The 26,160-nt window shown below is 35.4% G+C and overlaps 4 protein-coding genes across 7 annotated transcripts; 2 read left to right on the plus strand and 2 right to left on the minus strand.

The window, feature by feature from the left end:
• Positions 1 to 769: 769 nt before the first annotated feature.
• LOC121267067 (putative F-box/LRR-repeat protein 9) lies at positions 770 to 2,137 on the minus strand. Its single transcript, XM_041170945.1, has 2 exons — positions 1,782 to 2,137; positions 770 to 1,313 (listed from the first exon to the last, which is right to left on the minus strand). Exons 1-2 carry the CDS (start codon positions 2,135 to 2,137, stop codon positions 770 to 772), a joined length of 900 nt encoding a protein of 299 aa, XP_041026879.1.
• Positions 2,138 to 10,823: 8,686 nt separating this feature from the next.
• On the plus strand, positions 10,824 to 11,234 carry LOC121267069. Its single transcript, XM_041170946.1, has one exon. It carries the CDS (start codon positions 10,824 to 10,826, stop codon positions 11,232 to 11,234), a length of 411 nt encoding a protein of 136 aa, XP_041026880.1.
• A 3,760-nt stretch (positions 11,235 to 14,994) lies between these two features.
• Positions 14,995 to 25,636, minus strand: LOC121268492 (putative F-box/LRR-repeat protein 23). 4 transcript variants are annotated; one of them, XM_041172803.1, is made up of 5 exons: positions 25,222 to 25,636; positions 23,640 to 24,622; positions 22,540 to 23,105; positions 21,919 to 22,241; positions 14,995 to 15,066 (listed from the first exon to the last, which is right to left on the minus strand). In XM_041172803.1, the coding sequence occupies exons 1-2, from the start codon at positions 25,629 to 25,631 to the stop codon at positions 24,103 to 24,105; spliced, it is 930 nt and encodes a 309-aa protein (XP_041028737.1). In that variant the 5' UTR covers positions 25,632 to 25,636; the 3' UTR covers positions 14,995 to 15,066; positions 21,919 to 22,241; positions 22,540 to 23,105; positions 23,640 to 24,102. The 4 variants fall into 4 exon arrangements, with proteins under 4 accessions (XP_041028737.1, XP_041028739.1, XP_041028738.1 ...); XM_041172805.1 differs by having other exon boundaries at positions 14,995 to 15,088; XM_041172804.1 differs by lacking the exon at positions 14,995 to 15,066 and adding an exon at positions 21,669 to 21,814.
• On the plus strand, positions 18,139 to 18,552 carry LOC121267070. The gene has a single exon (XM_041170947.1). The coding sequence runs from the start codon at positions 18,139 to 18,141 to the stop codon at positions 18,550 to 18,552; it is 414 nt and encodes a 137-aa protein (XP_041026881.1).
• Positions 25,637 to 26,160: the final 524 nt, after the last annotated feature.

Below are 26,160 nucleotides of genomic sequence, written 5' to 3' on the forward strand. Positions count from 1 at the left end.
GTGGTTTATTATTACTCATTTTAAAAATCTGTAGATATGAAAAGTGACTCAAGAGAGTAGCGATTTTGTGAAAAGTGCCTCATGTCTAATTCTGTTCTAAGAATTCAAACGTTTTATCGGATTTTTAGTAGTGTCTCAAAAGAGATGCATATGAGAATTTTGTGAATAGTAGTGAAATGATTCGAGTTAAAATATTTTATCGAATTTTTAAAAAGGAGAGAAAAAAAAGTTAAATAAAAATATTATAAAATTAAAATATTGTTAGAAGAATTTTTTTTTTATTTATATTTTGAAATTTGAAAAAGTAGTATTGTTTTTGGTATTTTATTCAAAAGTTTGAAAAATTTTTAATTATTAGATAATAATTAGATAAAAAATTTAAAAATTAAAAATTGAAAAGTATTTGTATTGAGAACTTATGTTTGAGAATGAAATTATGAAAAAGTTTAAAATGAGATAAGATGATATATGTTCCCAAACAAGAGCTTGTAAAACTCAAAGAAAAGTGGCCGTAGGCTAGCTGCATGGTACTGCATGCATTCCCGAATCCCGACCATTAATTCAGCTTCCATATTCCGAGACCTTTATTGGTTGAATTTTATCTAGAAAAAATAAGAGTGAATCAAATGGTTATGGATCATAGAACCACGTTAATATAGTGAGCTCAAAGTGGAGTACTGAGAACATTATATTGAAATTAAGCATAATTAATTAGTAGCCTAAGCCAATAGATAAAAGCAGCACATAACTCGCCGATCAAAGCACCTATTCAATCAGATACAAAACCAAGATCAAAGTCGTAACGCGGTCTATAATCATCAATATCATAATATCCACGATCTTCCAGCATTCTCTCAAATTCTCGGTCGCTGAAACAATGAAACTGCAAGTCTCTGATCTGTTCAGAACAACACCTCTCAAAATCCCCTTTCATAGTGACATAACGACAATGCCGAAGTTCCAGTGATTGAAGGCGAGGACAACCTTTAAGAATGACCTGCACACCCTCATTAGTCAGGTTATTCCCATCAAGCTGCAGACTGACTAACCCAGGCATGTTCTTTGCAATAGCAACTGCCCAAAGATCACACTCATTGAAAGGATCTCCCCAGCAAACCTCCCTTCTCAGTTTGAGTGATTTCAAATGGGGACAACTGCGGCCCACAGCTTCCAGAAATTTTTCAGTGATCCCAAAGCAGTATGAAATTTCAAGCTCCTCCAACAATGGAATACTTGCAGCAATCTCACTCAATCCCTTATCTGAGATACTAAAGTTCCAGAATACAGCTCCAAGGTATCTGAGCTCCCTTGAACTGTTAAAGATGCCATAAAAAGTCAAAATAAATGAGCAACTTAATCACCACATAGAATGCATATATATATGCATGTCATGATTGGGACCTATATATATTTCAAGGAGGATTTAGGTGCAATTGCTGCCTATTTTAGAGTACTATGCAGAAAAACAGATGTTCCAAGAATTAATTAAATAAAGCCCAATGTGTGGTAGGGATCGAGCACTGTCCACTACTCCAAATCTTGAACGCTAATTTCATCCCCAACGCATAAAGCTTCCCACAAGCAAGCACGCACTTGAAGCCATCAACACAAGCATGCATGCAGTTGTGATCACTTGTACATATATGGATTAATTACTGAGAACAAAAGCCATCAACATCACTACAAATACAATTCAAAACCCTGAGTTTTCAAATCAAATCCAAAAAACAATATTAGAAACTAACATACTTAATGAAACAGATAAAAAAAAATATTAATACCGCTCAGTAATGTACTTGAGGAGATTCTCGTCACAAAAGCAGCCGACTTCGATCCCCACCAATTGGCCACGACTGAGATAGACGGCGTGACGACAGATATTCCGACAGAGGTCGTAGGCCGGCAAGTACTTGATCCATAAGTCCACGTGGCAGTGCCGGCCCATGTTGAGGGTGCGCCACATGGAGGCGTCCTTGCAGACGTTACGCCAGTGCAAGCACACCATTTGCGCGCTGGTCAGGATCTCTACGACGTCGAGTCTTCGGAGTATCGACGACGTCACATCAAGGGGAAGATCCAGCCAATTCCTGTAGTCCTGGTCGGAGGGTTGAGGAGGAAGAGGAGGAGGAGAGTCCATTGTTGAGAGGTTTTGATTTCTGGAAAAGTTGGTGGGGTACATTTACCCGAAGCGATGTATAAGGTGAGGGAGTAGTGCTGCTAACTTAAATAGAAAGGAAGTTCCTTCTGAAAGAGAAATATGGAAATTAACGAAAAATCAAAACCACCATTGACGATTAAGTTTCTTTCTTCCATCATTTTAAATATCATGTGTTCGTTTGATTTAGTTCCACTTCCAAAAATAAAGTTGTATCGGTACTAAATTAATAACCAATAAAGCAATCAACGACGACGACGCTTGGGGATATACAGCAATATGCATGATGCTTTCGCGACTCAACGAATCAAATTACATGCATGCAGCATGTTTTGCGATAATTAAGGAGGCTGCAGCGCCTTTACTCCTTAATTAATTAAATCGAATTATTAACCGGCCGGTAATATATATTGGAATGTGAAGAAGTTCATCTCGTTCGTCGCGAATCAAATTAAATGACGCTGTTTATTATAAAACAATCACAAGCTATCACTGCTGCATGGCAATCTCTAATTCCTATATTTTTGTCATCAACGCTATTTTTTATATTTAATTTGTTCATCCCTATATTCACATTTGTTGATGTCTGATCATATAAATGGACTACAAATGACAAAATAAAAAAATGAAACTTTTCCTGCTTCTAATTTTATAGCTATATATCATGATAATTAGCAGGCAGTAGTACTACTCATGAAATATGGAATAGCTAAAGTCATTCAAAAGCGTGCATGCTGGCGGCACATAATATATTGGAGATTTGGTAAATACTTACCTATGATCATTGATTAGTCTTAAAACATCTTTGTAACATTATCCCACCACATGCTTGAGAAGATCAAATTACAACATTTCAATTGCAGTATGATATTTTTTGAAGTATAAACTATATATTATCTTTTCAATTATTTAAAGACGAAATAATTAATTAAATCTGTTCTTTTTTTTTTGTTGCTATTTTTCTTTAATTGTTTACTTTTCATTAACTTTTTGGCTTATTCTAGCATAATTAATTTCTTTTTTTACTTATGATTTTTTTTTTCATTTTTAAATGGCTTATGTATTTGTGGTTTATTCTTTTAATGAGTTGACTGACGCCAGCCCCAATAAATCTCACTTCTCAATTTGAGTGATTTCAAATGGGGACAACTGCGGCCAACAGCTTATAGAAAATTTTGTCCTTGAATAGTATGAAAGTTCAAGCTAGCCCGTCCAATAATGGAATATTTGCGGCGCCTGCCTCACTGAATCCCTTATCCGAAATTTCACAGCACCTTAGAAGTCCAAGATATTTGAGCTCACTTGAACTGTGAAAAATGCAATAAATTTAGGGCAAAACAAATGTGTCCCCAGGCCACCAAATCAAGGCCAAACCACAATATTCCCACCAACACGCCACAACTGAGGTCATAGCGCATGTCCCATGAGTCCTGGACGTAGCACATGTTGAGGGTGCGCCACATGGAGGGGCCATTGCAGATGTTTCGATAAAGCAAGCACACGTTTTGCACAGTACTGATCAGGATCTCTGTAACGTTCCGATCCCGTGGGAGTTGGAGAATTACCTCTTATTATCTAAAAATCATATTTTCAACCATAGTGTCGTAGAATTCAAACTCTTAATGACGCGTAGGACTCTCTGTTCCAAATCAACCGCTCTAATATAATTATTCTCCTTATTATTCTCGGAGCTCTGAGAGTGTACATAGAAAAAATTATACAGAAAACTATTTTATTTTCAAAGTAGGTGCACCAAAATAGAAAAATTGATACCAACTCGAACAAAGGCCACAATTTTACACTATTGGTAAGGTTAGAATGGAACAGAAATAAAATGTCATGCCAGATATTTTAGAAATCACATCATGTCATATCAGAGTACAGAACATTTTTAAAACAGAACAGAATCAGATCACAAAAATATAATTTATGCACAAATTTTCATATTCGCTTTCTTTTGCACAGTTCAGAAATAAAATGCCAAAACAATTCATGTCTACATAGTTATGCCAGAAAATACTTTATTCTTATATAAAATTTCATGAGTAATGCAGAATAAAAGGTCGTCTCAAATTTCTTTTCATAATTAAAGATACATATTTTTCAGAAATTAACCTCAGCCCTTTATTTTTATGCAAAGTCTAGTATATAAACTCCACTTACCTAAACTTTTTAGCCTTTCAAAAATTTCTTACAACAGTATTGAACGAAAATCAATCATCACCTATAACATTATCGCAAAATTTCCATAAATATATGAAATCAACACATTTTTCAATATTTAAACATGAAACGCTAGATAACCTATTTTCTTAAAAAAAAAAATTTTTTTCAAACACTAAAATATCATAAATTCTCAAATACCTCCATATTCACTTAAAAATCTCTGAGTAATTAAGCTCTAACTTATTTATTACTGAAATCTAACTTTAAAAATTAATACTAAATAATATAATTATAAACCGTAATTATTTTATGTTAATCCATATTTTAGACTAATTTAAAAAAATGAGCCGCACTACACTTAAAAATAAACGAGTTTTTTTTTTTTTTTTTCTAAAATGAGAGTTAGGCCCATCGATAGTAAAAATCAAATCTACTGAAATATTCATAAAAGTACTTGTAGTTTTATAATTGGAAGGGCAAAATGTAAAAACACTTTAAAAAGCTAGGTATGAGCTGCTACTTTACTTATAATCAATAAACAAAAGCTTGATGGCATTTTCGAAATTACAAAGAAAAACATGACTAGAGTCAAATGCCTAAACTTGTTTCTGGAGAAACAAGATAATCAAAACAAAAAATGAAGTGCAGCAACCGAAAGAGATCCTTGTGCGACGGAGGCTCACCGTGAAGGAAGGAGGTCGCGGCGGAGATAGTTTCCGGTGGACGGTGGCTGTCCCGACGGCGGCGCACTGAAAGAGAGAGAGAGAGTGATGAGCGAGAGAGTGAGTGATGGGAGAACAGAGAGAGCGATTACGGCATGAGGAAAAAAATGTTACCGAGAGGAAGAGAGAGCAGTGGCTTGAGGCGGCGGCCGAGCAGCACGGTGGTGCAGGGCGTAGCAAGACTGGGTGGTGGCCGTTTCAGTCGAGAACGGTGGCTGAACACGTGCTTGGGAAGGAAGGTCTGGCTACGGTAGTGCTCTGTTTCTTGGTGCAAAAACAGGGGACTTCCGTGAGTTTGAGGGTGGTGTTAAGGCAGCGCCGTGGACGAGCTCTTGGTGGTACAGAGGCTGAGCAGCTGAAGGAGGTTGCGGCGTGGTGGCTGGAGCCTCTGAAAGTGGGTCTCCAAATTGCACGCAGGGGCAAGAGTTCTCAACGTAAAAACAAAAAGTTTCTTTTACGGCCGAGATGGAGGTGGTGCTGCTACGGTGGGGGTGCACGGGTGTAGCGGCGTTATAAGGCACGGTGACTGCGTGGAGGCTACGGTGGTTGGCTTCCTGGTTTGGTTGTTTCCGTTCATGGGTTGGGGCTTTCGTGCATGCGTTGCGTCGATTTTGTATGGGGGATGCGGGTTGAGTTTTGGTCAATGCCAAGCTAGGTGGTTCTCGGTTTATAGTGGGTGTCGCACGTGTTTCGTGGTGCAGAAGGGCAGCGGTTGATGATTGCTACGGTGATGTGGGGCAGTTATCTCATTCTGGAAGTGAGGCGTGGAGAACAACTAAATGTGTACTGGGCAGTGAGGCTTGTGCTTCTGTCGACAGCTACGTGAAAGAGTCTTTTCACCCAAAAATCTAAGCGGTGGCAAGTTGGCAACCCTAGTTATAGGAAGGGACACCAGTATTGTCTAACGTATACGTGTTGTATATACATTGTGACAGTTGCCGTAAATGTAAGGGATATAGGGATGTGCATGGAGTGGTGAGCCTGGACTTGATAATTAAATTGCGTTGATGGGCTTGAGCTTGATCAAAATACCGGGCCATTTCCAATATTTGTCTCATGTTTTGCAGTGACAAAAAATAAACTATTAAGAGATAGGTTCCTCTTTAAATTTTAGGTCTCGACCTATTTTAAAAAATATATATATATACATGTTTTATAAATTTTCTCGGTCTATAAAATATTTCCATCCAATTTAAAATTATTTAAAAAAATTATTAAAATAACAAGCTCATTTAAAAAAATTTGATATCTGTTAAAATATAATTTAGACCCGCAATCAATATAAAAAAATAATACTTAAAAATTAATTAAGTTCTTCGTACGTGTAAATCCAAAACAAAAATTTTTAGAAAACGACTTATTGTTAAATCCGGATGTTATAATCTCAATGACGCTAAGCCTCTTGAGGTTAGACTCCGTCAATTCCCGAGGCAGATCCAGCCAATTCCTGTGCTGCTCCATGGGAAGATGATGAGGAGGTAGAGGTGGCGCTGGAGGATCGAGGAGATTCCATTAATGTGGGAGGTTCTTCTTTCTGGAAAAGTTGGTGTGGTTTTACCTAAAGTTATCATGTAGGGGGGAGCATGGGAGCCGGGAGTGTTGTTTGAATAGAAAGAAAAATTCTCCTCAAAGGGATGTATGGAAACGAAATCTAGTTTTGATCTTGACAGTAGTTTATTATATATATATAGATATATATATATATATATATATATGTATATTAACAAGTTTATTTTTCGTTTGGCAAAGTATCAATATTTTTCAAGAGGAGTTGGCTGATAATTATAAATAAATCTTCACAACCTCCTCACACTATACACTTCATATTTTTTTTTAATTTTTGTTATTTTTTAATTTTTTTAAATATTTATTATATGAATAATGAATAAAAAATTTGAAATAATTTAAAAAGAATAAACTTAAAAAACATTTAAAAAAAATATTAAAAAATTTAAAAATGTTAAAAAATGAGAATTAAAATGTAGTTTATTATGTAACAAAACTCGATAATTATTACATAAAAGAAAGTGGGATAAGGTAAAAGAGTACGCCATGTCACGCCACGCCACATGATTCCCTTTGTTGAAGGAAAAGGTGGAAAAAGGGAATTAAAACGTGGAAATTAAAGTGAAATAGATAAAGAAAGAAGAAGTAAAAGCACAACATTGATGAGTTGGCACATTTTAAATAGTTGATTATTTAAGAGGTTGACAAATAAAATTGAGTAAAGATAGATGTAATTTTAAAGTGTAAGTTTCGAATACTCACTTTTAAAAAGAGGGTCTATTTTTAAAAAATTAAATTTTTTTGCACAAATTTTTAGATTGTATATTTTTCCAGAATGAGTGCGCATGACAGCTTGCATACTTTAGTAGCGTACAAATAATTTTCTTATAAAATTACCTATAATGCAATACAAAAATTGTGTAATTAAAGATGACAAATGGAAGATGAAGAATTTCCTTTCTCTAATTTTATAGCAATCATGGTATGCATTGTACATTCAAAGGCATGCGCATGGGCCCTAGGGGTGCTAGCCATGCACCCATCTCGCACCCGTCCACGTCCGACAACACATTTTTTTATCAAAAAATCCAACAAAATCGAATTTACATCAGAAAAATAGCATAGTCTCAACCAAGTTATAGATCTTCAGAGAATATTATATATATGTACATTATAATATATATATATATATATATATATATATATATAATATGTACAGTTCACTATACCTTTGCCTTCAAAGCTAAAACATGAACGAATGTTAAAAGAACAATGAAGGCAACAATAACTGTCAGTGTCAACGACATTTGTTAAGAAATTGCAAACTGAAGAAATTCCGAGAAGATAAGGCTTTAAAGACCAGGAAGGAAAATAAAAAAGCCTTGAGGAAATGCAAACTGACCTTCGCTTTACTTGAGACTGGTGGTACACGAGGAAATGCAAAGTATTTGGGATGAGCTAAACACATAATAACAGTAAGAAATTAACAAGAGGAGGTAAAGGACAAATTGCGTAGTAAGGAGGGATATCCATTCATAGGTACGTATGAGAAGTTAGTGTTAGAAAATAATAGCAAACAAAGATTGAAAATGATAAATAGTGAGACGATTGTTAATTTGTCTCTTAGACAAATATTGTCTCCCACTCACAAAATTAAGTTTTGCAAAAGGAAATTTGGCAAGTTTGTCCTCAGGATATAACACTGTTTATATAGTGTGCAGATCGCAAATTCTGAACACTAATCTTAGAACGAAAAGATGTAATAGCAGCAGCTGTGTTGTTTCATTTGAAATTAAATAAAACGGTTTCTATCAGAAATGTGTGAAATAACTGTCATTGACAGTTAATAATAACTATAAAAAAAAAAAAAAGATGAAAAAACATGTCATTACGTTTGAATTAAAATAATTCTGTCACTTACAACGATGCTTAGTGCTAAATGCGTCTAACGTGTCAATGCATCATGCGCGCGCATGAGTGCAGCATTGGGTGACACTACTATTGTGTGTCTATCCTTATATTCCAATTTACGCATTGTAAAACTCATTCACTTATAAGCCACAACAAGTTTGCTTGTCTTTCCAATGTAGAACTAACAAAAAATCACATTAGAGGAAAATTTCAAAAGAAGTCAAAGTCAAATTGGAGGGAAATTTGAAATAATCCAACATTCCTCCACTTATGTCAAATAATAAATAATATTTTTTTAAAAAAAAATGCTGCTATTACAATTATATGTTGATACTTAAATGTAAGTACCTTTTGGGTTTGAACTTCCATTTAGTGTATGGTTCTCAAAACTTTATCAATATGATAGTAGACATGATGTCTTTGAACTATCATGTCGTGTGATAAAACTAGAAAGATAACACATATCAATACATATTTCTATCGTTCTTTATAGCTGCGCATTAAAGGCTATACGCGTTATTCCAACTTCATGAGTGCTATAGGCGGTTTACCAAATTCTGACAAAAGCGGCCTGACTTTACATTCACATAGGTAGAGTTCTTCTAGGTGATCTTGCATAAAAATACCTTTAATGCGAACTCACTAAGAGTTATGCTCAACCTTTCCTTTTCACTGCAGGACTAGTATTAAACAATAATTTTTTTAATAATGGTCTAATTTAGTGCTATTACCATCACTAATAAGAATTTGTTTTTCCCATTGAACCTAGAATTTAGAATTCCAAATTAGGTTGGATTGCCATCTTTTAGTGATCTATTCCATAGGTTTAGACCCATATCAATCGATGTTTTACGAATCAGATCCTTATTTAGGCCCTTTGTTAAAGGATCTACCAAGTTTGTACTTGACTTTACATAGTCTATTGTGATTATGTCTTCTTCCCAAAGTTATCTCACAATGTTATGTCAAAGACTTACATGTTTTGATTTCCCATCGTATGACTTGCTACACTCTTGATAATGAAGCTTGACTATCACAATGTAAGGAAATAGGAGGGCATTGGACTTGTCCGCATAGGCAAGTCTATTAAGAGTTTTCTCAACTATTCAGCCTCTTTTCCAACAGCTCCTAAAGCCACTAACTCAGACTCCCTAGTTGAGTGAGTCATGCAAGTTTGTTTATTAAATCCCCATGAGATGGCCACGCCACCAAGGGTGAACATCCACCCACTTGTGGATTTAGATCCATCATCCACACATTTGTAGTTAGCGTCACTAAAACCTTCAATTACAGATGGATATCCTCCATAATATAGAGCATAAGACTTAGTTCCTTTTAAATAACCCAAAACAATAGAAATTACTTTCTAATGTTCCACGCCTGGACAACTTGTGTATCTACTTAATTTGCCCACATAGAAACCTATGTTTGGACGTGTGCAATGCATTGCATACATCCGACTTCCAATAGTAATACAATATTCTAGTTGTGATGCAAATCGATATTTATTTGTTCCAAGCTAAAAGTAGGGTTATATGGAACACAAGATGATTTTTCAAGTAAATGATTAAATTTACTCAAAACTTTATCAATGTAATGACTTTGTAATATAGCATAAGCATTATCATTCCTATATATTGTAATACCAAGTATGGTATTAGAAACACCCAAATCTTTCATATCAAAATGAGATGACAGGAAAAATTTTGTATCTTTAATGCATGAGCTATTATCACTGAAAATCATCATATCATATACATATAAGCATATTATCACAAAATGATTATTGCATACTTTAGAATGAATACACTTGTTTGCTTCATTCAAATGAAAACCATTAGAAAGAACTACATTATCAAATCTTTCATGCAATTGTTTAAGAACTTGTTTTAAACCATACAAAGATTTGACCAATTTACAAACCTTGTTTTCATGACCTGAAACAATGAAACCCTCTGTTTGCTCCATATATGTATCAAAATAATCAATGCCCTTGGACTGTCTAAACCCTTTGGCTACTAGTCTAGCCTTATACTTATCCATGGATCAATCAGTTTTTAATTTTCTCTTAAAAATCCACTTACATCTTATGGGTTTAGAATTGGAAGGCAACTCTACAAGGATCCATGTCTTATTAGATATTATAGACTCCATTTCATCATTAATTGCCTCCTTCACCATGTCTTACTCAAACCGACTTTTACATTCTTAATAGTCTGAATATACCTCAAGTCTCAATCAAACAACAACAAATAAAATATATAGCATGGTCTAAGCTGTCACAGGGACGTGTGAAACTGAATACAGATGGAAGTAGTCTAGGGAATCCAGGCACTTCGGGGGCTGGAGGTGTTATTCGGGACATGCAGGGAGCTTTGTTGTTAGCGTTCTCCATGAATCTCGGGTATGGTAATAGCATTTATGCAGAGTTACGAGCGCTGGTGGAGGGAGTTAAACATTGTAAAAATATAAATTTCGTAGCAGTAGATATTGAAATGGATTCAAAAGTGACTCTATCATGGTTGAAGAATAATAGATGTGGTATCTGGTATTTGGAGGAATTTTGGGAGGAACTTCAACATTTGCTCACAAATATGGATCCAAAGTTTATGCATATTCATAGGGAAGGAAATGCAGTTGCAGATCGGTTAGCTAGAAGGGGCGCAAGAGAAGGTGAAATGGAATGGAAGATTATGAGTGAGCTCCCTCCTCTGCTGCGGGGCTTGATCAAAGTAGATAAGTGGGGTCTTCCAGCACTTAGGTGTAAGAGCTAGGATGCTGGGTTTAAGTGGTGTGGAATGTATTAGAAGTTTCATGCAGAATATGGTCTTAACTGTAGTATAACTAATGCGCAGGAAATCAAAATATTCAGAATCGTGGAGGTGCGGACCACAGAGATAGTTGTTGTGTTTTTTTGTTTTCGATTTTTCTTTTATAGACAGGTCTACGTTATTGTTTGTGTAGGTCTGTTGTTAGATGTTTTTTATAGGTTGGTTTTATTAGTTTTGTTGGTTTGGTTTTGGTTTTGTTTTGGTTGGATACAAGGGATGGTGTTAGTGTTTTTTTTGTAAATCCTGAGTGTCAGTTTTGTTACCACGGTATTCTTCGCCATAAGTGAGGGCTATTAATAAAATTGGGATGGGGTTACTATTGGACATGTGGCTTCCGACTCTTCTATAAAAAAAAAAAAAATTGCCTCCTTCTAGAAAGTAGCATCCCTAGATCTCAATGCTTCTTGTAAAGTAGAAGGGTCATTTGCCAAGTTGTAACACAAACCAAACTCATGCAAGACTATTTTAGAATTTCTTTATACAAGATACATTATAACATCAGGACCAAAACCTTTTTCTTTTCTTATTCTTTTGGATTTTCTAATTTTGAAATTCTTTTCATTTTCTAGAAAAACGTTTTCAACAGTGCTAACTGTGCTATCTTTATAGGAAGTGCTACCTTCAAGAGATTATTTAAAGTAATTATTTTCAAAAAATTCAGCATCTCTTGATTCAATAATTACATTAGATTCTTTCTTCAAAAAAAGATAAGCTTTAGTATGTGATGCATATCCAACAAAAACACATTTTGAAGTTCTTGGTCCTAAAGATAATTTAGATCTTTTGAGTCAGGTAATGTTACATAAGCTAGACACCCCCACACTTTAAGATAATTTAAGTTAGGTTTGCATTTAAACAATAACTCATATGGTAACATATTATTCTTTTTAAAAGGCACTCTTTATTCAAAATATGAATTGCAGAAAAATATAGCTTATCCCCAAAGATTGTCAGGTAGACCTAATTGTTCAAGCATATGGCATTGACCATATCCATAAGAGTTCTATTTTTTCGCTCAGCTATACCATTCTGTTGTAGTGCATAAGGTGTTGTGCTTTGGTGTATTATGTCATTATCTTCAAAAAAATGATCAAAATCATTATTAAAATATTCACCTCTGCTATCACTTCTCAAAGCCTTAATATTGCAGTTAAGAACATTTTCTACTTCAGCCTTAAAGATTTTGAATTTATCTAAGGCTTCATCTTTAGTTCCAAAGTAAATAGATGTGAGCATATTTTGAAAAATCATCTATGTAAGCAATAAAATACATTTTTCTGCCTCTTATCTGTATCTATCAACTCAAGCAAAGTTGAAGACGATCTATTAACATTTTGGAAAGGCTTTCTTGTTAATTTAGTCTTAACACAAGTCTCACATTTATTTCTATCATCATGTAAATTTGAAGGCAATAAACCTAATCTAGTCATGCGAAGTAGAGAATTATAATTTACATGATCTAATCTAGCATGCCATAATGAAAAAGAGTCAACAAAATAAACAGAAGCATTATCCTTATTAAATTAAGTCTGAACATTCCATCAACAACATATCCTTTGCCCACAAACATGCCATTCTTTGTCAATACAAATTTATCTTACTCAAATACAAGTTTATAGCCATGTTTGGACAAAAGACCGCCAGAAACCGGATTCTTATGAATTTTTGGTGCATGAAATACATCAAGTAAAGTGACTATTTTGCCAAAAGTAAACTTCAACTCGACGGTACCTTTTCCAACACTTTTGTGGTAGAAGAGTTTTCCATGTACAGTTCAATCTCGTCACCAATCTTCTCATATTTCTTGAAGAGATTTTTGTCTACACAAATATGATGAGTTGCACAGGTATTGACCCACCAACCAGAATTATTGAATACCATATTAACTTCAGACACTACAACAATGAGATTCTCTTCAATATTGTTTGCTTGCTCTTGCTTCTTTTGAAGTCTACGTTCCTTGATGTATTGTCCTTTCTTTTTGAAGAAATGACAAGTTCCTTTCCTTTTACTCTTACTCTGTTTGTTAAAAACATGAGTATCAATTCTTGACTTTTTCCCTTTCTTGTTGTTTGTTTCAACAACATGAATAGACTTATTCATTTCAGCACTTTCTTCGATTTTATCTAGGAGCCTTGACTCCTTTTCAATTAGAAGTTGTCTTTGAAGACCCTCAACAGTAAAATCATCTCCCTTTCTTTTTAAAGACTTAAGGCAATCCTTTCAAGTTGGAGGTAATTTAGCAATAATAACACCCACTTGAAGTTTCTCATCAATAGGAATACCATAAAAAATAATTTGTTAGACAATAAGTTGTAAATCATGAACTTGATCAAGTATAGGCCTATTATCTACCATTTTAAAATCGAAATAATTACTAACGAGGTAGCTTTTATTACCGGAATCCTCAGTTTTGTATTTATTCTCCAGAGCATCTCATATGTCCTTTGCATCTTTCTTTGGTGTGTACATATTGGACAGAGGATCAGTGAGAGTGTTGAGAATATTCCCACAATATGTGTAGTTGTCATTAGCCCATTTTTTCTTCGCTGCAATTTCAATTTCCTGCGGAGCTTGAGTTGTAGGAAGAACTAGACAAGGGGTATCCAGCATATACCTTACTTTCAAAGTAGTAAGTAAGAATTCAACTTTCTACTTCCAACGTCTGTAGTTTTTTCCATCAAATCGATCCAACTTTGAAAGATGTTGTGGTAGAATACTCAAAGAAGTGATCGCAGAGTTTGAAGAAGAAGATGCCATAATATTTGCCTAAGAATAGTTAGAAAATAATAGGAAATAGAGATTGAAAATGGCAAATTCTGAACACTAATAGAGTGTTCAACTTATATAGTGTACAGATTGCAAATTTTGACACTAATCTTAGAACGAGCAGATGTAATAGCAGTAGTTGTGTTGTTTCATTTGAACTTAAATAAAACGGTTTTTATCAGAAATGTGTGAAATAAATTTCATTGACAGTTAATAATAACTATAAAAAAAAATATGAAAAAACATGTCATTTCGTTTGAACTAAAATAATTCTGTCACTTGCGACGATGCTAAGTACTAAGTGTTAAGTGTGTCAGCATCAATCCATCGCGCGTGCGTGTGGTCAGTGCTGCGCATTGGATGACACTACTATTGTGTATCTACCCATATATTCCAATTTATGCATTGTGAAACCCATTCACTTATAAACCACTAAAAGTTTGCTTGTCTTTCCAATATGGGACTAACAAAAAATCACATTGGAATGAAACTTCAAAAGAAGCCAAAGTCAAATTCAAGGGAATATTTGAAATAATCTAGCAGTTTGATATTACCATTATCTAGTCCAATTTTCTTCAGAAATTCATCCATGTCCATGGCCTTTGTCTGTGCTTTCATGCACTCATGATGATTGTGCAAAAATTATTCGTCAGCAATAGTGATGACATTGTTCTTTTGCAACAGCACTAAGCTTCATCTTAAGGTTCTTCTTTGGTGCCTCATTTAGACGTGCTCTTCCAAAACATGAAATGTCAGAAAGAGCTTTCCTGTTACCGGCCTACACGGTTTCAAAGACTTTGGAGATGCCTTTCTTTTTGTTTGTATCATCTCTGAGTTTAGAGGCGCCTGAATCTTCATCAATGAAGTGGGATTTTTGTAACTTTGCTTTTTTGTTGCTTGATTTAAAGAAGTAGGCTTCATAAATAACCAAGTTGCTTCCTTCCACCAAGCCCTGCTTTCCTCTCTGCTTTCTAGACATTACTCTTTCCCCCAATAGAAGCACCTACTGTAGATTTTAAAAGGTTAACCTAATGAACAACCCAAGCGTTCAGTGGAGGGAAAGTAGTCATTTTATAGATAGTATAATACCATTGTAGCGAATATTGAAGTTCTGACCTTGAATCAGTCTGCTAGCTCACATTGCCATTCGTAACTTTCATGGTGCAAATTCCACTCAATACCTAGTCAAGTATCGGAACCTATGATTGAAAAACTGCACATGTAAAAGGAGAACAAGTACTTAGTCTAACTGATTTTTTTTTATCATGTAAAAGGAGTACAAGCCTATGAAATGAAAAGGCCAAACAACATCCAAACCCCTCTACAACTACAAATGACTTCCTTGTAACATTCTCGAGAGGATTTAAAGCAAAAAAACTTCCTTCGAGAGAGATAAAAACGTCTTTCGCTTGCTTGTGCTAGTCTCTAAGCATCTGATCTACTTACAAAAACCATAAAACAAAAATAAAGAGACAAGCTATGAGAACAAAAAATCAAATAAGCAAAAACTCAAATCACCATACTCGATCGTCAAAGGACCAAATAACCCATACTGACGAACGAGAAAGAACTGAACTGATACTCAGTCAGGGACAAAATGAAAGAGACAAAAACCAAAATCACTACACTCGATCGAATAGGGGCAAAAATTGCCCCCTCCTCCCCCACGAAAAACTAAAATAACAGAAAACTCTAGATTCAGATGTTGAAAAAAATAAATAAAGTAAAAAAAGCTTTAAACTTTTAAAGTAATCAAAGAAATTAAACCCAGAAACCATAAAATGCAAAACCATCTAGTTGGACACATAAATGCACGAAACATAGGTCCAGCAAAACCTGTGAAAATCCAAACCCAATGATCACTAATAACAATAACCAAAAACACGATCAAATTACAGACACGAGATGCCGAAAAACACCAACACGAAATCCAGCTAGCAAAGTTTCCATCAAGCTGGCTTCCATCGACCGTGCAAAGGTGGTTTTCTTCGAACCCTAGGAATACATTCGGAAGCCTCACTTTGATCTCTCTCTCTCTCTCTCTCTCTCTCTCTCTCTATGGGCTTTGGTTTTTGTTGGTGAAAGAGGCAACAGGCAACGAGGGACAAGAAAACCCTTCTGTCATGTGTACTCTGTGGCTGCTTATGGCGGCAAGGGCCGTGAGGTGGAGAGAGAGAGAGAAAAGAGAAGGGGTCTGAGTTGAGCGAGAACTCAGGACGGAAAAGGAGCCGAATGAGAGAGAGGGAATTTTGTGGTGGTCTAAAATTCTTCAGAAATAATATCACTGCACTTAGTAGGGAGAAAACATCCCTCACATTGACATCAAAGAGCAGTAAAAGAACCAGTCATTGAAAACCAATTTTAACCTAAAAAATGGAATAAACGACGATGGATAAAAAAAAAACATTTGGCAGACAAAATGGTAAACATGGGAACGAAAATTTGGCAAAAATTCACTATTCATTAGTGGATAGCCACCTTTATAATAGATATAAATTATAATATTCTTAGTAATAATAAAGATAAATAGTACTCAAAATTAAATATTAGTAGCCTAAAAGCATTCTCATATGCTTTCCTATAATGTTCCTTAAAATTTGGCTAGAAATCACACTTATAAATTTCTTTTAAATTTTATTCATCTTTTAAAAACCTCATACATCTCATTCCTTATCTTTTCTCTATTCTATTAAATTTTTATTCTTTCTTTTTTTGTTTTTTCTCTCACTTCTGTTTCCATTATTAACTACTATCTCTTTTGTCTTTTTCTGATTGTTTTCAAATATCACATCTACTAATTTTGTAAACACTTATATGATTTTTTTCCGGGTACAATAATAGTTTTCAAACTATTACGGTATTACAAATAATAATTTTTTTTTAATATGTGTATTTTCTAACGCAATGGTATTTTTTATTATGATTTTGTCCGTATATATAATAGTAATATTTGATTTGTCTTTGTCTAACGGTAACATTTTTGTCATTTTATATAATGATAATATTTTTTTTTTCTTTCTCCAACGGTAACACATCTTCTCCGCGTGAAAACAATAACATTTCTTGTCCTTTCTCCATTGGTAACATTTTTTGTCTGCCCTCCAACGGTAACATTATTTATTCCATATGTAACGGTAATATTTTTAAATTTTTCCTAATGGCCATATGGAACGTAATGGAAACTCTCTCTCTCTCTCTCTCTGTCTCTTGTATAAATAAGGCTTTTAGTTCTATTCACATTCTCAGGAACCTAAGTCTGATTTCATCTTATGAGTAATTTGTCATTCCGGCCTCATCTTCCACTCCCTTCATTAAATGATTCGTTCGTTATTTTGTAAATTGCTGCTTAACTTATCCTCTTAAAATGAGTTTGAGGTTGTTGTTAATGACAATGATAGATCAACATCGAGACATCGTGGCAATCATTAACGTCATAAGTATATTTGGCATAATCATATTCAAGGGCATAAAGGGCTATTTCGTGACTATTTTGCAGAAGTACTAATATATCTCTCAAATCTATTTTAAATGAGATTTTGTATGAGTCATCCACTATTTCTTTGTGTTCAATGTGAGGTTGAAGCTTATGAGCCCTATTTTTTTCAAAGAAGGGATGATGCTGGAAGACTCGGTTTATCGTCTATGCAAAAGATAATTTTGTGCTTAGAATGCTTGCATATGGAGTAACTGCTGATTTTATGGATGAATTTGTGAAGACAATCGTAAAAATTTTTCTAATGAATGTTTGTGGTCTCCAAATGCCAATGATATTGCTCAATTGCTCACGGTTGGTGAACAACGTGGATTCCCATGGATGTTGGGAATCATTGATTGCATGCATTGGAAGTAGAAAAATTGTCTCGTTGCCTGGAAATGTATATACTCTGGCCATAGTCATGAACCAACTATTATTTTAGAAGCGGTTGTTTTATATGATCTTTGGATATGACATGTATTTTTTGGATTGTCGGGTTCGCATAACGATATCAATGTGTTAGAAAAATCTTTTATTTTCACGGAACTTGTCCAAGGGATTACTCTTTAAGTAAATTACTCAATCAATGTCAATGACTACATTATGGAGTACTACCTTGCCAATGATATTTATCCAAAGTGGTCAATATTTGTGAAGACGATTCCATCTCCATATGGGAATGAGAAGAAAAATCTTGTAGCAGCACAAGAATCAGCAAAAAATGATGTAAATCGTGCATTTGAGATCTTTCAACAACGATTTGCAATCGTTCGTGGACCTTCACGAATGTTCAAGATGAAGGAGCTAACAAATATAATGAAAGCATGTATTATTTTACATAACATGATCATCGAAGACGAGCCTGATCATAATCAAGGTTCAAACATTGAGTATGATCAAGTTGATGATGATATTCCGGAACTGTTGCACAATCCTACAACCAAACTTATGGACTTCATTCAGCATCTTTATGAAATTAGAGATGGCTCAGCACATCATCAACTCAAGAAAATTTAATTGAACATCAATGGCAATTATATTCCAAAAAATAGACTAGCAGTAATTCATTATATTTTATCTTTCAATTGTAGTGACTATATATTCCTGTTTCTTCAATTTCCAGTCCGTAAAACATGTTTTCTTCAAGAACATGCGAAGTATTGTTGTAATATGTCATTATCTGTAATAGTTTAAGCAGTTGTAATGTCGAGCTTATCAATAGAATCTATCCATGCACAAGATCATTGTTAACATCTTTAAACTTCCAGAATAAATACTACCAAAGTTACAAAGTATAACATACATACATCCAAGTATTTAACAGAAATAGCCAACCTCAGTCTCAAACTCACTAATTAATGTTGTCAAAATAATACAAATTGTACTTTGCCTCAATAACAAACAAATTACATTAAAAAAAAAAACAAAGTCAGTTTTGTTCAACATTGCGTCTTGCCATGATTTCCCTTTGACGTTGCTGGAAAGGTAGTCACATCGATCAGCATGGTTCACCCCTCTCTCTTTAACCGCTCTCTCTCCACTCTCTCCTCCACTTCCCTCCAGGCAAATTCTAGTCTCTTGGCCTCCAACCTCAGTCTCTCGTCCTCTTGTCTAATTTTATTTCCCTCTCTTTCTCGATCACATTTCATCTTCTCGGCCTTGAGTTGGGAAAACTCTTTCTTTTGAACACGTGACTCCTCCATAAGAGTATACTTAAGCTTACTTAGTTAAAATCTCCTTTGCTGGCCTGCCTTGGGCTTTATGTTTTGCTTTCACAACTTTCCTTCCCGTTGGCCTCACCAATTTAATGACATCATTGTCCAGAATATTCTTGGCCTCGATATCACAAACTAAATCTACAATAGCAGCTGAGGTACGAGTCGAGGTAGGGGACATCGTTAACTTTCGATTAAGACCATCCTTTGTGCAACGTTGAATCCATTTGGGTTGGTCCTTTAATAGGTGCCAACAAAATTCGAACTGAAATGAGGTATTCTCCAACGATTGGTATATGATCTTTGCTTTGTCAAACTTGCAATTAAAGAATAGATGGGCAAAATTAATGACCAAGTAGATAAAGGAAACATAACTTATAAGAAAGCAAATGCCAAAAGCATATAAAAGTGGATTGTTATACATTGTCTTGCTTGGTCATGCCACTTTAATTCAACCCTTCAACTTGGGTCAAGTTAGCACTTCACTTAGTTGTACTTTGTTTATACTCATTGAAGTAGTGACTAATCTTTTTCTAAAGTTGGGCGTGTTTTTGGTCTGTTCCCTAGATGACATCAACGCTAGTATTCAACCATGCCGATACAAGTAACTTGTCTTCTTCGGGAGTGAAGTTCGCACCCTTGGCTAATTTTCTTATGGAGAGAGGCTCTACTTGGGGTTTGGGTGGAGAGTCATCAAAAGTCACAAGAGATTGTTCAGTTTGACCACTATAAGTGTGGTCAATTTGAGGGTCCTAGCTGAGGAGGTTGGTGAAGTACACATGTCCATGATCTTGTGAATCTATCTCGAAGAAATTATAGACACACAACAGTTGGTAGACATGTTAGACAGTTAAGAAAAATAGAGACGTGATTTTACTAATCGGCTCAGGAACCAAATGGTGACATATAAGAAATTTGGCACCCACGAATGGCGGCAACAATTAGCTGCCACTGGTTACCATGCCATGGAGGTATGCACCAAATTTTCTGTGTTCCTATGAGACTTTGTCATCATCACAACCGAGATGGTTAGAGCAGAAAAATTCAACGACAGGAATGCTCTAAGATAACAAAGAAAACTGAGTGACATTACTAAATCACAACATAACATCAAAGGAATATAATTTACAAAATTCGAACAATACAGAGTAGTATGCAAATGACTAAGACCATCAAAATAGAAATGAGTAAGCAATATATGGATTAAAACAAAATGTTCTAAAGGAACAAACAAAATATTTCAACATTATTAAATCACGTGTCTGCCATGCTTCTTCAATTTCCAAAATGCAAACAATAGGAAATCAGCATGCAAAATGAATAAGGATTTGTCAAAACAGAAATGAGAGAAGCAATATATGGATTAAAACATAATGTTATAATCAAATATTGAGCAACATGCAAAATGAATAAGAAAAAACATAATGAGAAAGTAAGAAAGTCATGATCATAACAGAAAGTAATGTTAATGGCTGTGTGTCGAATAAATGAGCATGCTATGAATAAATCCATTTCACTTAAGAATCAAATAGTGATAGCAAAGAAACTATTTCGATGCTAAATGAATAAGAGCATTCACATCCACTTCCATAAGGAATGCGTGTTCCATGTGGCTCAGAATGGTTTTTTTATTTACAGCATGCGTAAGATAGAAGCTCAACCTCGAATGGCTGCAAAACCTTAAACCCCGGTTGCCTTTTGTGAAAACTATCACAAAATATTTGGTGGCCATCCGGGTTTGGATTACCCTGCCATATCGATGGAGCCCCATTAAAAATACTTGTGAATTAACCCCTCCCATGGAGTAATTAGAACCATCATCACAGCCTTGCACTAGACATACATCAATGGAGCCCCATTAAAAATACTTGTGAATTAACCCCTTTCCATGGAGTAATTAGAATCATCATTACAGCCTTGCACTAGGCATACAACCCTGAAGAATAGGCCTAAATCAACACCAAAAGTTGAAAAGGACAGAGTTAGAACTAAAAACCAAAGAGAGAAGCAATATATCTAAGATATAATGAGGTAACTTGGTTGAAGGTGCATGCATAATTATTGAGAAACAAAACAACAAAACAAAAGCGTCTTGGAGGAAATTTATATAGTTGCAAGGTGATGATCAATGTACCAATTATTATGCAGTATCATTCACATATTAAGAAATAAAATAGGCAACAAATGGTGGATAATCATGGCTATAAACATCACATGAAACATTAGCATAAATTAGTCCAAGTCGATCATGGTGGGTTAGGGACACTAATATAATGAAAACAATGAAAATGAAAACAAAGAAAACAATGAAAATGATAACAATGAAAACAAAGATAGTGAAATCAATCAAAGCAGTAGAGACTGTCCATAAAGAAAGATAATGAAAACAAAGATACTGAAATCAATTATAAACAGCAGTGTATCCTCGAATCTTTAAATAATAATGATGAAACAAAGTATAATTCAAACCGATAAATAACCAAGCGGCTTCCTTCCACCAAGCCCTGCTTTCCTCACTGCTTTCAAGACATTACTCTTTCCCCCAATAGAAGCACCTGCCGTAACTTTTAGAAGGTTAACCTAATGAACAATCCAAGCGATTAGTAGAGGGAAAGCAATCATTTTACAGATAGTATAATACCATTATAGTGAACATTGAAGTTCTGACCTTGAATCAGTCTGCCAGCTCGCATTGCCATTCATAACTTTGGTGGTCCAAATTCTAGTCAATACCTAGTCAAGTATTGGGCCCTATGATTGAAAAACTGCACATGTAAAAGGAGAACAAGTACTCAGTCTAACAGATTTTTTTTTCCTCATGTAAAAGGAGTATAAGCCTATGAAATGAAAAGGCCAAACAACATCTAGACCCCTCTGCAACTATAAATGACTTCCCTGTAACATTCTCGAGAGGGTTTAAAGCAAAAAAACTTCCTCTGAAAGAGATCAAAACGTCTTTCGCTTGCTTGTGCTAGTCTTTGAGCATCTGATCTGCTTACAAAAACCATAAAAAAATAGAGAGACAAGCTATGAGAAGAAAAACTCAAATAAGCAAAAACTCAAATCACCATACTCAATCCTGAGTGCCCAAGGATTTTCGATTTTGAGTGCCCGAAGATCCAAATACATACATCCAACAAGTTGAAAGTGTGCAATGTCACAGATGAAAGCCATGGCAATTCGGGATTTGGGTGTGTTCGATTTGTGAAAGACAGAAGGATAGAGTTCAGACATGGAGGAAACCGAAACAAGAAGTGCATTTGTGCAAGAGAGAAGGATAGAGACTTACATGAAATCCAGCCGATGAAGGGGCCTCTGAAGATGGTGGCAAACGGTGCTAGAGAGGGATGATAGAACGAGGGCACTTGAGACTCAAGAGAGATCTTCATGCAGGACCAACAACAGGAAATGAACAGTTGGGTCGATTGAGGATGTACAGTAGTTCCCCAAATATGGGAACCATTGTATTAACCCTAAATCAAATCCCTAATTTAGGGATCCGGATGGGAGGGACCTTTCTAGGTTTTTCCAAAATATAGAGATAATGGGCGTTTAGGGAAGCGGATGAGAATGCTCTAAGCCATCCAATAGATAATAGCAGCACAAAAATATATCTCTCAATTAAAGCTCCAACTCAATCACATGATTCAGATCCAAGACCAAAGTCTTCAAAGTCATCGTCAATATAGTAGTAGTAGTCATCATAATATCCACAATCTTCCAGAAATTTTTCAGTGCTTCAAGATCGGTATGAAAGTTCATGCTCCACCAATAATGGAATATTTGCAGCAACCTCACTCCATCCCTTATCTGAAATACTGAAGCACCAGTAGTTTATAGCTAAGCTCCCCTGAACTGTTAAAAATGTAATAAAAAGGCTTAATAAATGAGCCGCCACCACATAGAATACTATAATTTATATAAGAGAATAAAGTGTCAATGAAAAACTTTTACTGGATATGCATGTCGTTGGGCCTATATTTCTATATATTATGTTCGATTAGGTGTCAATGCGGTCTATTTTATATATATATATATATATATATATATATATATAAGGAGTAGAAATAAAACTCAAACCTAGAATTTTCAAATCAATCCCAAACAACAATATCAAAAATAACAATCGAAATAAAACATAAAATTGATAAAAATAATAAAAAATACAGAAATGCTTAATTCACCCAAACTGTGTACTAAATCTTTTTTTTTCGCATAATGATTAAGAAAGTATTTTTTAATAATATTATTATTTTTTTAACTTTTTAAAAATATTTATGATGATTAAAAAAATACTTAAAAAAATATACTTTTTGAGACACGTTCTGAATAAATTTTCAGGAAGTGTAATGTTATCTTAAATAATAATAATAATAATAATAATAGTACCGTTGAGTAATGTCCTTGAGGAGATTGTCGTCACAAAAGCTGCCGACTTCGATCTGCACCAACTGGACGCAACTGAGATCGACTGCGCGGCGGTAGATCTTCCTGAGATCGTAGCGCCCGTACCTCGGCCATAATTCCCTGAAGTGGCCCATGTTGAGGGTGCGCCACATGGAAGGGTCCTTGCAGACGTTACGCCCGGTACGTGCAAGCACACCATTTGCGAGCAAGTCAGGATCTTGACGACGTCGAGTCTTCCGAGTATCAACGACGTCACATCAAGGCAAAGATCCAACCAATTATTCCTGTAGTACCGGTCGGAGGATTTGTCCTAAAATATCTAATTTATAACATTATTCCACTACATTTCAATTGCAACATTAGATGATTGTTCTACAAGTAAATCGTATCAAATAAGAGTCTTCAAATCAAATAAGAGTAATGTTAGATAAAGTGGTTTATATATTCAAGCTAGCCCTAAATTTTCAGGGTCGTTGTCATAGTAATCATGATATCCACTATCAACTTCCGGCATTTCATCAAATTCTTGGTGATCATTGGAATAATCAAGCAGCAAGTTTTTTCTCCGTTCAGAACATTTTCTTCCAACATCCCCTTCCGGAGAGACACAACGACAATTCCGAAGTATCAGTGTTTGAAGGTGAGGACAACCATCAAGTATGGCCAGCAAACCATTATCAGTCAGCTTATTCCCAACAAGGTGAAGTATGACTAATCCAGGCATGTTCTCTGCAATAGCATTTGCCGAAAGATCACACTCATGATCTCCCCCATAAACCTCACGTCTCAATTTGAGTGACTTCAAATGGGGACAACTACGGCCAACAACTTCCGGAAAGTTTTCTGTCCATGAACAGTATGAAAGTTCAAGCTCTTCCAATAATGGAATATTTGCAACTGCCTCACTGAACCCAGTTTCCGAAATTTCACACCATGAAAGTCCAAGGTATCTGAGCCCTCTTGAACTGTGAAAAATGCCATGAAATTAGGGCAAAACAAATGAGCCCACAGCCCCTCCCCCATAGAATGTGAACTGAATCATAGAATAGAATGATACGGAATGCAATTCTAACAATATGCGTGTCGTTGGCGTCTATATTTCTATGAGGGTTGCGTTGCAAGCCAAATCATGCACCAATTTTATTCATCCACGCCGCACAAAGCAGCTTCCTCCTTGCATGCATTTGAAGCCATGCATCAACCCAAACAGTTGTCACTTACGGATTACGGAGAACTATGAGGCTATGACAAGTTGGCCGAGAGGGATCAGGCCGGAGGGAAGAACAAGCAGCTAACTTCCCCATTAACCAAACGCAACCAATCACATAAGCCTCTTGAAGGTTTAAAATTCCATGATTTGAACATGAAGGGGAAAACTCTAAACATCCTCAAGACTCTTTCCGATTACATTATATAATTACAAACGCCATAACAACAGAGCACATCATGCAAAATTAAACCAGAAAATGAAAAATATGTATTTAGAGTAGTTTTGGCATGATGCAGGTGTGATGATTGCTTTTACGCCTTCCAATTATACGCCATCGTTTTATGATTCTACTACCTCTCAGTGATGTACTCAAGGAGCCTGTCGGTACAAAAGCGGCCGACTTTGATTCTCACCAACTGGCCACAACTGAGATCGACGGCTTGGCGACACATTTCGGCCTCGAGGTCGTAGGGCATGTTCCTTGAGTCCTGGACGTCGACCATGTTGAGGGTTCGCCACATGTAGGGGTCATTGCAGATGTCACGCCAGGGCAAGCACACCTTTTGCGCACTGGTCAGGATCTCGATGACGCTAAGCTTCTTGAGGATAGACTCCATCAATTCCCGGGGCAGATCCAGCCAATTCCTGTACTGCTCGGCGAGTAGATGATGAGGAGGTGGAGGTAGAGTTGGCGATGGAGCTGGAGGAGGAGAGTCCATTATTAATGTGAGAGGTTTTTCTTTCTGGGAAACTAAAGTGATCATGTAAGGGGAAGCCTGGGAGTTGGGAGTGTTGTTTAAATAGAAAGAAAAATCATCCTCAAAGTAATGTTGGTAAATATAATTTTAAAATTACAAATTTCGTTTATTCACTTTTTAAAAAAGGGTCCACTATCAAAAACTTGAGTTTTTTTTTTTTTTTCCTTCTTCTTCTTTTTTATGTAGATTTCAAGATTGCTTATTTTTTCAGAACGAAAGCGTGTGCATCTTACATACTTTATGATTGTAATTTTAAATAATAGTACAATTACAATATCTGTTTGCATAAAGCTTTGGGGATCAAATTATTATTTTTTCTTTTAAATGAAAAATATTTGTTCAAATGGTGTTCCAACAATTATTAAGTAGGAAATGATTTCATCCCAAAAAATTCCTTTCGAATGGTATTTTTGATGTTCGAACACATATTAGGGACGAAAAAAATTGTCTCAAAAAAAAATCCTTTAGAATGCTTTTCGATCAGGTTAGACAAATTTCTTTCCAAAACATTTTCTAGGACGGGCCTTTTGGGACG

This window comes from Juglans microcarpa x Juglans regia, chromosome 5S (genome assembly GCF_004785595.1).
Source record: "Juglans microcarpa x Juglans regia isolate MS1-56 chromosome 5S, Jm3101_v1.0, whole genome shotgun sequence".
Taxonomy (NCBI): domain Eukaryota; kingdom Viridiplantae; phylum Streptophyta; class Magnoliopsida; order Fagales; family Juglandaceae; genus Juglans; species Juglans microcarpa x Juglans regia.

Bases quoted from the DNA above. Each gene is read 5' to 3' on its own strand.
- LOC121267067 (XM_041170945.1), bottom strand. From the start codon at position 2,137: ATGGACTCTCCTCCTCCTCTTCCTCCTCAACCCTCCGACCAGGACTAC. The intron at 1,314-1,781 runs GTATTAATATTT...CATCTTTAACAG, and splicing joins CTCAAGTACATTACTGAGCG to TTCAAGGGAGCTCAGATACC.
- LOC121267069 (XM_041170946.1), top strand. From the start codon at position 10,824: ATGCAGGGAGCTTTGTTGTTAGCGTTCTCCATGAATCTCGGGTATGGT.
- LOC121267070 (XM_041170947.1), top strand. From the start codon at position 18,139: ATGGAGTACTACCTTGCCAATGATATTTATCCAAAGTGGTCAATATTT.
- LOC121268492 (XM_041172803.1), bottom strand. From the start codon at position 25,631: ATGATCACTTTAGTTTCCCAGAAAGAAAAACCTCTCACATTAATAATG. The intron at 24,623-25,221 runs GTAGTAGAATCA...CATTTTTCACAG, and splicing joins CTTGAGTACATCACTGAGAG to TTCAAGAGGGCTCAGATACC.